The sequence below is a fragment of the Crocuta crocuta genome, unplaced genomic scaffold (assembly GCF_008692635.1).
Source record: "Crocuta crocuta isolate KB4526 unplaced genomic scaffold, BGI_CrCroc_1.0 scaffold290, whole genome shotgun sequence".
NCBI classification, from domain to species: domain Eukaryota; kingdom Metazoa; phylum Chordata; class Mammalia; order Carnivora; family Hyaenidae; genus Crocuta; species Crocuta crocuta.
In genome coordinates, this window is record NW_027527429.1 from 662,820 (window position 1) to 673,354 (window position 10,535).

Below are 10,535 nucleotides of genomic sequence, written 5' to 3' on the forward strand. Positions count from 1 at the left end.
TGAGAGGTGGGCTTGAAATAAGCCATCCCATCAGAGCTTTGGTTGTGGATATCATGACAATGGGGCGGCGACGTTAAGGCCCTGATGACTGAGTAAAAAGATTCCCAAAGCTGAGATAAGTGGTTTTAACAATGAGGATTTAGAGTTTGTTTTTGTTTTTTGTTCTGAAGGATGTAGAGTTTTGAGGGGACCAGAAACATTGAAAGTCCATTGGGTTGTGCTGGGGGAGTGGCAACTGCAAAGCCTTGCTTATTGGTAGAGTCGAGGTCTCCTGGTGTGTCCCTGGGTCCCTGTGTCCTCCTCTGTCCTGACTGCAGCAGCTTTAAGGAAAAAGCCATACCTGGCAGGGGACTTGAGAGAGAGGAAGGGCTCACACTTTTCCAGCTATGTTAGTTACAGGCACCCAAGTTACCATCCTACCCGGTTCATTAGGGGAAGGGGGTGCTGGGTGCAGGGGTGGCTGAGGATTGTGGGGTGAGACCATGGTGACATGCATGCAACAAAAAGAAAGGGGCTCCTAGAAAAATGGAGCAAACGACGCCCACCCTAGAAAGGAAGTGAAGCTGCCTCTGTTTGCAGATGATATGAACTATTATATGGAAAATGCCAGGGACTCCACCACAAAACTATCTGAAGCTATCAGTGAGGTCAGCAGGCTGCAGAATTATAAGATCAATATCTAAGTGTTAATTGTATTTCTACATAGTACAATGAATGACCCAAAAATGAAGTTGAGAAAACAATTCCATTTGTAAAGGCATCTGAAATAATAAAATACTTATTAATCAATTTAACCAAGGAGGTGCAAGACTTGTACACTAAAAACTACAAAATGTTGTTGAAAGAAACTAAGAAGATCTAAATGAATGGAAAAACATCTCATGCTCACGAATCAGATGACTTAACACTGTTAATATTATTAAGATGGTGATATTCTCAATTGATTCCAAAACATCAGTTTCTTATACACTAGCAATGAACAAGGCGCATTTGAAATTAAAAACAATTCCATTTACATTAGCACTCTCCAAAATGAAATACTTAGGTATATATTTAATGAAATACATACAAAATCTGTATGAGGAAAACTGCAAGACTGATGAAAAAGACCTAAGAAAAACTAAATAAATAGAGAGGTATTTCGTTTTTGTGGATAAGAAGACTCAATGTTTCAAGATGTCAGTTGTACTTGATTCATATATTCAGTGCAATTCTAATCAAAATCCTAGCAAATTATTTTGTGGAAATAAACCAAATGGTTTAAACGGAGAGGTAGAAGACCCAGAATAGCCAGCACAGTACAGGAGGAGAGCAAAGTTGGAGGACCTGACTTCAGGACTCACTGTAAAGCTACAGTGATCAAGACAGTGTGGCATTGGTGACAGAAGAGACAAACAGACCAATGGGACAGAATAGGGAGCCCCGAAATACACCCCCATAAATCCGTCAGCTGGTCTTTGACGAAGGAACAAAGGCAAAACAATAGAGCAGAGATCATCTTCTCAACAAATGGTACTGGAGCAACTGGACATCTACACACATAAAGACGGGTCTAGACACGGACCTCCCACTCCCCACAAAAATTAAAGTGGATCCTAGACCTAAATGCAAAGCACAAAGCTATAAAACTCCTAGAAGATTACATAGGAGAAACCTAAATGGCCTTGGGTTTGGTGATCAATTTTTAGATATAACACCACAGGCGTGATCCATGAAACACAAAAGTGATTAGCTTGACTTCAATGAAATTAAAAACTTCTACTCTGTGAAAGATAATATCAAGAGAGTAGGAAGACGCGGCACAAAATGGACTTATGGGAGAAAATATTTGCAAAGGACACACCTGATAAAGACTGTTGTCTCAAAGTATATAAAGAACTCTTAAAACTCACAATAAGGAAAAAAAACCCCAACCTGATCAAAATATGGGCCAAAGACCTTAGAAGACATCTCATCAAAGAATATATACAGCTGGCAAGTAAGTATTTGAAAAGGCGCTCCACATCATATGTCATCAGGGAAATTGAAATAATAATAATAAAAACAAAACCAATGAGATACCGCATACATCTGTTAGAATGGCCCGAATCCAGAACACTGACACCATCACATGTGGTTGAGGATATGGAGCGACAGGAACTCTCACTCATTGCTGGGGGGGATGCAAAATGGTGCAGCCACTTTGGAAGACAGTTTGACAGTTTCTTACGAAACAAAACATACTCTTATCAAAGGATCCAGCAACTATACTTCTCGGTATTTCACAAAAGGAGTTGAAAACTTATGTCCACACAAAAACATGCACATAGATGTTTGTAGTGACTTCATTTGTAATTGCCTAAACTTGGGAACAACAAAGGTGTCCTTTAGTAGGTGAATGGATAAACAGTGGCCCATCCAGACAATGGAGTATTATTCATTGCTGAAGAGCTGTCAGGCCATGAAAAGACATGGGAGGACCTTAAACGCATATAATTAATGGAAAGAAGCTAGTCCGAAAAGTCTTCATACTATGTGATCCCAGCTCTAGGACATTCTGGAAAAAACAAAACTATGGAGACAGTAAAAAGATCAGTGGTTGCCAGGAGTGAGGCGGGAGGGAGGGAGGGAAGGATGAATCAGTGGAGCACAATTTTTAGGGCAGTGAAAATATTCTGTGTGATACCGTACTGATGCATGCATGTCATTACACATTTGCCCAAGCCCACGGAGTGCACATCGCCAGGAATGAACCCTGATGTGAATAATGGACTTTGGGCAATTGCAGTGTATTAGTGTAGGTTCATCAATTATAACAAAGTTACCACTGGGGTGGGAGATGTTAATAATGGGGAGGCCATGCATGTATGGAGGCAGAGTGTATATGGGAAATCGCTATCTTCCTCTCAATTTTGCTGTGAATTTAAAACTCTTCTGAAAAAAATAGTCTTAAAAAAAAGACAACCCAATAAAAAATGGGCAAAGGACTTGAATAGTGAATAGGCATTTTTTTCAAAGAAGATATACAAATAGCGTAAATGATGCTCAGCATCATTAACCATCAGGGAAATGCAAGTCAAAACCACAATGGGACAGCAAATGCACATCCACTAGGATGGCCGTAATGAAAACAAAGAGACAGTAACAAGTGTTGGTGAGGATGTAAAGAAATTGGAACCCTCGTACACTGTTAGTGGAATGTAAAATAGTGCAGCCACTTTGGAACAATCTGGCAGTTCCTCAGATGGTTAAACATATCATAGCTGTGCACATCAACAATTCCATGCCGGGTATGTATCCACGTATACTCAGGAGAACTGAAAACACCTACACAGAAATCTGTACACAAATGTTCTTCTTTTGTTTTTGTTTTTTTTTTTAATTTTTTTTTAATGTTTTATTTATTTCTAGAAGAGAGAGAGAGAGACAGTGCGAGCAGGGGAGGGTCAGAGAGAGGGAGTCACAGACTGAAACAGGCTCCAGGCTCTGAGCTGGCAGTCAGCACAGAGCCCCACGCGGGGCTCAAACCCACGAACCGCGAGATCATGACCTAAGCGAAAGTCGGACGCTTAACCGACTAAGCCACCCAGGCGCCCCTTTTTGTTTTTTAACTTGTAATGTTTTTTAATTTATTTTGGGAAGAGAGAATGGCAGAGAATGAGCAGGGGAGGGGCAGAGAAAGAGGGAGACAGAATCCGAAGCAGGCTTCAGGCTCTAAGCTGTCAGCCCAGTGCCCCACACAGGGCTTGAACCCACAAACCATGAGATAATGACCTGAGCTGAATTTAGACACTTAACCGACTGAACCACCCAGGTGCCCCTTATATGCAAATGTTCTTCTCGACAGCATTATTCACAGTAGCCAAAGAGTGGAGCCAACACACGTGTCCATCAACTAATGAATGGGTAAAGATAAGTGGAATATCGTCTGGCCATAAAAAGGAATGAAATACTGACCCATGCCGCAACACGAATCAACTTAGTAAACATTATATTAAATGAAAAAAGCCCGACAAAATAAACTGTATGATTCCCTTCCTATGACATGTATGGAAGAGGCAAGTCAATAGAAACAGAAACTAGATTTGTGACCACCTGGGTCAGGGCAGAATCGAGAGGCTGGAAAGTGATGACTGAAGGGTTAGGGTTTCTTTTGGAGGTAAGGACGATGCTTTAAAATTGTGGTGATGGATGTACAAGTACATGAAATATATGAAAAGCCGTTGCATTGTAAGACAGTGAATCGTATGCTATGGAACTCTATCTCTATCTCAATACAGTGGAAGGAAGGAGGGAGGAAGGGAGGGAGGCGGGCAGGGGTGGGGGCTCGGGCATCACTTGGAGCTAAAGGCCACATAAGAGAGCGGCTTCCCCTGTGCACACCCCCTCCCCCTCCCTGGGCTCCCAGAGGCAGAGAGCATGGTCCCCTGACTGAAGGGAAGATAAGCTTGCAGGGGGACAGGAAGCTTAAGGGACCCCACGGGGGTGGGGGGGACTCGGGCCCCATGGCCTCCGTCTGAGTGTGTGGCTGCTGCCTGCCGCTCTGCAGGGAAGGGCTGGGGGCTCTCCCTCCAGGGGCTGTGCAGTTGGGAGCCCTGCCCGCAGGCCTCGCGCAGGAACTGGCAGAGTCCAGGCCTTGCGGGCTCGAGAGGCGCTTCCCCGCAGCGGCTCCCCCTGCCCGAGGCAGGGCCCAGCTGAGAGCTTGCAGAAGCCAAGGTGACCCACGGGGGCCTCATGACTGAATGTGACCGTGAGCTCGGGAAGGGTCCAAGAGGCTGGGTGGCCAAGAGCAAATGGCACAGATGCCACAGCTTCTCAGGTTTACATGAAAAAAATGGCAGTGGCCCCTGGGGGATCTTGTCTTTCACTCCGGTGCCCGAAGCAAAGGTGCTGGCTCAGTGGGCCCCCGAGTCACCCAGGGTCCCCAGGAAGCCTGCCCGGTTCGCCGCTGGGGAACCCAGCTAAGCTGGGGCCCGCTGGTGTCCCCGGCGGGGCAGCAGCCTGGGAGCCACCCCGTCAGCCCCAGCCCGGAAGCGAGTGGGAAGGTCAGCCAGTCCTTCTGGCGGCATCAGACGCGGGCACCCTGGCCGAGGAGGACTCTCGACCAGGCACGCCAGGTTTTTACTGACCTTGGAGTTGCTGCAAATGGTCTAGTTGGGGGTCAGCACGTGTTCCGTGGAGGGCCAGATAGTAAATATGTGTGGCTTTGGGGACCACACATGGCCTCTGTCACATACTCTTTTGTGTTCTTTGGTTTTGTTTTTACAGCCTTTAAAAGTATAAACAGCGTTCTTAGCTCACAGGCCGTCTGCAAACACGATGGGCCAGCTCCTCGCTGCCCTTCACACGCACCTGGGCTGCTCCTGCGGACGAAGCTCTGCCGGCTGCTGGGGCGCCGCTCACCCGCGCCACCCGTGGCTGCTCACAGTGCAGTATCCGGACAGAGCCCTTCGGCCCGAGAGCCCCGCACACTTGCTTGTGGCCCCCCACGGGGAAAGCTGCTGGCTCCCATCTATCCCTGGGCCTGCCGCTCGGAAGGGCCCGGACTGGCAGACTAACGACGCCCGCCTTTGGGGCGCACGGTGCGGCCACTGGCTTCGATCTGGGTCACTCTCGGAGGGGTCCCTGAGGAGGAGCATTCTCTGATGGCACTGATGGGGACCAGGCCGCTGATGGAGGCCTGTCCCCAGCCAGCGCTGCCCCTGGGATCCCTCCTTATACCGGAAGCGGCCTCGCAGCCCCGGCACGCTGGGCTTGCCCCCCATGGTAGCTGGCCCAGTCTCTGCCTTGCCGGGAAGGACCGAGGAGCCCCAGGCCCGCCATCTAGGGGACAGTGCTGCTGTGGCAGCCTGGCCACCCGCTCCGGCCACATCACCGCCGACCCCAGGGTCATTTGTGCCTGAGAGAGATGCCTTCTCTGTGTCACAGGCCACTGAGCAGCGGAAGGACTGTCCAGTGACCGTCCCATGCTTCCCACCATCCACTGGCATCGGGCCTCGCTGAGCCCGGGATCAGCCTCCCCAGGCCCCCGCCCCCCAAGACCTCCACCCCCGCTGCCCCGCAGCCATGGTCTGCGCTGCCTGGCCAGGCCGTGTGCTTGCTGAGTGCGGCTGTCCCCGCCAGGGCTGGCCTCCTCGTGGCTGTCCTTGGGGAATGACCGGGACCAAAGGGGGAAGACTGATTTGGGGGCGTGAGGACTTATTTTCAACTGGGGATTCCACCCTCACTGCTCCTGGGCATGAGGGTGCAGCTTCCCTCCCCTAACGGCAGCACAGGCCAGCCCCTGGGGGTGCCTACCGGGTGCAGCCTGGTCGGAAGGGACCTCGGGATTCAAACTGAGCTCCTGCTCAGCCACCTGGCTTTTCTTGGTGGGCCACCGCGTCCCTGGGTCCTGGAGACACAGGTCGCTTGGTTGAGTACCCTGCTCGCTGTCATCTGTGCTGGTCCGGGGGCCACATGGGGGGTGTGATGAGTCTATATAAATTTCACTCAAATGCCCCCGTTGCTTTTGTTCCTAAACCCTGCAGGGAAAGGTCTGCGTGCGAGAAGGGGATGAGTGGAGAGAAGGTGAGCACGAGCTACCGAGACGGGCACACCGTGGAGGCAGAGACCCGCCTGGGCACCGGGCAGGGGCCACCTCAGGCCTGGGGGCTTGGGGGCCGGAAGGGGTGATGGTCCTTTACCCCTGGACCCGCAGCCGGCAAGGCAGGCAGCACTGCGGCTGCCAGCCGGACGTGCACTGGGTTTGCGCCCGTTTGCGACCGAAACATCAGCGGACACAGCCAGTTGCAAAGCATCCTGCTGTGTCTGCCCCTCACACGCTGCCACACACACCGTGCGGCCTTGTCTGGTCCTTCAGACGCAGTCCAGACTCGGCCTTGGCTTCCGTCGTGTGTGGTGAGCACGGCTCCCGGAGCTGGGGACATGCCCACAGACCTCAGGCAGACCCGCGGGGCAGAGGCCCGGAGGGGGTTAGCATCAGCTCCCGACTGGAGTGGCCTGTGCCCCCTCGGGTCGTGTGTTTGTCCCTCCATGGCGGTGGAGATGGGGGCCAACCATCCCCCGTCCCCCATCGGCCTGAGACGGAGGGAGCGCCTGGGCTTTCCAGTGCTGACACTTGGAAGGCTCTGGAAAAGCAGGGTGAGATGGTCGCCGTAAGGAGAATCACCGATTTGGCCCATTTACTGCCCTGTAATTATGGTGGTGGCACCAGCGATTAGCGGTCTGAGCTCCTCTCGTGGGTCATAATGGGGAGTAGCCTGGCCTCAGGCCACACCCTGGCTGCAGTGACACCGGCTGGCCTCCCCGGGACTTCTGCGCAGCCGGCTGCACCTGCAACTAAGTCCACACCGGGGGGCTTCACGTGGCTGCTGGGAGCCCCAGGGCGGCAGCTACGTGAAATGCGTCTTGAGGCAAATCACGCAGACTCGGTCCTGGCCTCTGTGGTCTGCCTGATCAGACTGACTGGTAGAACGGCAGACTCACGTGAAGATCTGAGCTTGGCCAAGAACGTGTGGGGCCGAGGAGGTGGATCGCGGAGGAAAGCAATCTGCCATGGGTCCTGAGCGCCTTGCGTGTTTTGGTTGGGTATGCCAACAATGCGAGGCTCCGCCCGCCTTCCCCCGGCCATAGCTCAGCCGCGTGTGTGCAGAGATCAGCCCTGAGGGATGAAGTGTGTCCCTTGTGCACAGAGGGCAGGTTTCCCCAAGCTCAGCATTTCTTGGCCATGACACAAACCCACAGTGGCGGGGGAGGGGGGAATGTACTGTGTTGCCCCGTGGGACTCCGGGAGCAAGGGACCCCGACGTGGGCGACTGGTCTGTGCTGCCCGTTGCACCGTGGGTCTGTGCTTCTGACCCAGGGGCCTGCCTGCGCCCCCAGATCCGAAACAGGCTAACATGAGCCAGTGAGGAGGGCACAGCAAGTCCTAGACCTTGACAATTTCATGTTAACCACCTTGAAATTGTACATAAAATGGAAATTTTTCTAGGAAAACACAATTTACCAGCTGTGAGGAGAGATAGAAAACTTTCTGAAATATAATCGTTAAAGAAATTGAATCGGCACAAAACTTTCCCCCAGGAAAACTTCCTCCAAATGGCAGCACCAGTCAGTTCCAGCCGACATGTGAGGAATGACTCCAGAAATACACCCACCTTCAAACAGGAGAATTCGTGTTGTCACAAGACTGTCACAATCGTGACACTAAGATGAACAGGGCCGGGTCCTGGAGGAGCCGCAGGCCAGTCCCGCTTATGCAAAAAGTTGCCAAAATCTTCAATAAATTAGCAAACTGAATCCAGCAACATATAAATAGGATGAACAATTCATCATTAGCAACTTGGATTTTTGTTAGGAATACAAGCTAGGCTTTACATTAGAAAACCAATTAATTTAAGTAATTCAAATGATCAATTTAGCAGAGTAAGGGAGAAAGTCATATAATCACCTTGCTAGGTATAGAGATGGCACTTAAAAAAAGTCAACATCCATTTGTGATAAAAACTCCCAAAATACGAGTAGCCTAAGGGAACGCGCTTAACCTGATAAAGGGCGTCTTCACAATAAATAGGAACAAACATCATGTTTAGTGGCGAAATGTGGTTTCTTAGCCTGGGAACGGCCAGGAGTGTGCTCACACCGTTTCCACACTGGAGACCTGAGCTGACGCAGCCAGGCAGCACGACAACAACAGAAGGTTCGACAGGGAGGAGCACAGCTGCCTGAGTTGTGAAGGGTACGAGCATGGGTGTAGAAAATCTGAAAGATAGTTTAGTAAACCTGATGAGAGGCTTCGTTTGGTTGTCAAATATAAAATTAGAAAATGTAAAAGCATCAACTGTGATTCTACATGCCAGCAATAAGTAGGAAAGAAGTGAAAGAAAATGCACCATTTTCACTAGTAAAAATATCAAGTGCTTAAGAATAACTTGAATGGAAGATGCACAAGGCGTGTCCGCCATCAGTTCTAAACCTTGACTGAAAGCAGTCACGACAACCTAAGTAAGTGTAGAAGCACACCATTCGTGGGCTGCACGACTCAATATTGTAAAGATACCAGTTCTCCCACACACATCTGGGTATTCAACATAGAATCAAAAAATCACAACTATGTGTGTGTTCGTGTCACTTGGTAAGTCAGTTCTAAATTGTACGTGGAAATGCAGTGCCAAGAATGACCGTGACCCTCTCGAGGAGAACGCGACAGGGACTTGCTGTGGCAGACGCTGAGGTCTCCCGCGACACCGTGGTAACCTGGCCATGTTGGCTCAGGACAGCGCCAGGAGCCAGCCCCGCACGCGGGACCGTCCGGGCAGCGGGGACGCTGTGGAGCCCTGGGAAGGGGGACGGGGTGCACCTCTGATCTTGTGCCACATGCAGAAGCCAGCTCCAGCTGTGTCGCACAGCCCAGCGTGAACAACAACAACTGAGCAAGAGCGCTGTGGGGGAACATATCCCGGACCTCGGAGGGTGATTTTTACAATCAGGCACAAAACCTGTCACCATAAAAACAGACCTGGACAAGTTTTACCACATTAAAATTAAGAACGTCTATTCACCCAAAGATGCCATTAATGAGAGTGAGATAAGGCACGGAACGGGAGGAGAGACTTACCCCCCCAAACCAACAGGAAAAAGGTAACTGTGTAGAAAAGAGGGGAAGGGCCTTTCAGATGAAGAAATACAACAGTGGGTGAACACGTACGAGATGTGTTCAGCCTCAGCCTCATTGTCACGAGGGGCCGGGCTAGGGGCTGGGGTGACTTGGGGGCCGGGCCACTGAGGCTTCCGTGGGCACCCTCTTCTGCATGTGTTTAGGAAGAGAGCTAAGGGTGAGAAGTCACAGGTGGGCAGAGTGACTGTGGATGGGACAGAGGCCACCTCAGCAGCCAGTGGGGGGCGCTGGGCCGGGTTGGAGCTGCAGGCGGCTCTGGGCCACCTGCCGGGGTGGGACTGGCCGGCACCGCCCTCCCTGCATCCCTTAGCTGGTCCGCTCCCCTCTGTGGCTCCTACAGACAGACCACTGAGTTTCCTCCTGCCTTTGAAGTCCAAGTCCAGCCCCCAGGTGTGTGTGGTGTGTGCCCCCTCCCACACTGACGCTGCCCCCCACCCCGGGGTGTGGGCCTGGAGCCCAGGGGTCCGGGAAGGAGGCAGAACAAGCCGGCCCTGTTTCCCTGCCAGGGCAGGGCCGGGCCAGCACCACAGCCGAGCAGGCAGGCCGCTGGCAGGCGCTCTCACCTGGACAGGGACCTTGTTGAGAGCATCTGCTCGTCCGGGGAGGGTTTGGGGAGGGGGTGGGCTGGCCCAGAGGGCTGGGTGTGGCTGAACTAGAGCAGGGAGCTGGGGGTGCGGGGAGCCGGGCGGCCGCCCCTCTCCACCCCACGCCAGGGTCCCTCCCCTCCTTCAGGGTGGGGCAAATGCCACTTCCCACAACATTCCAACTTTATTATTATTTTTCTACGTGCAGTAAGTAGCACTTTATAAAACGTGCGATGCAGACATGGAAACTGAGGAGAAAGGATTAGGCCCAGGCTCCCCGTCACATGCCCCCCCCC

General features: G+C 51.6%; 1 protein-coding gene across 1 annotated transcript in view; it reads right to left on the bottom strand.

The window, feature by feature from the left end:
* SNED1 (sushi, nidogen and EGF like domains 1) overlaps positions 1 to 5,744 on the bottom strand; it is a 71,553-nt gene extending 65,809 nt beyond the window's left edge. Inside the window, 1 exon segment of the mRNA XM_077758284.1 lies at positions 5,406 to 5,744. Within this exon segment, the coding sequence (XP_077614410.1) occupies positions 5,406 to 5,744 (339 nt within the window).
* Between the last annotated feature and the right edge of the window lie 4,791 nt (positions 5,745 to 10,535).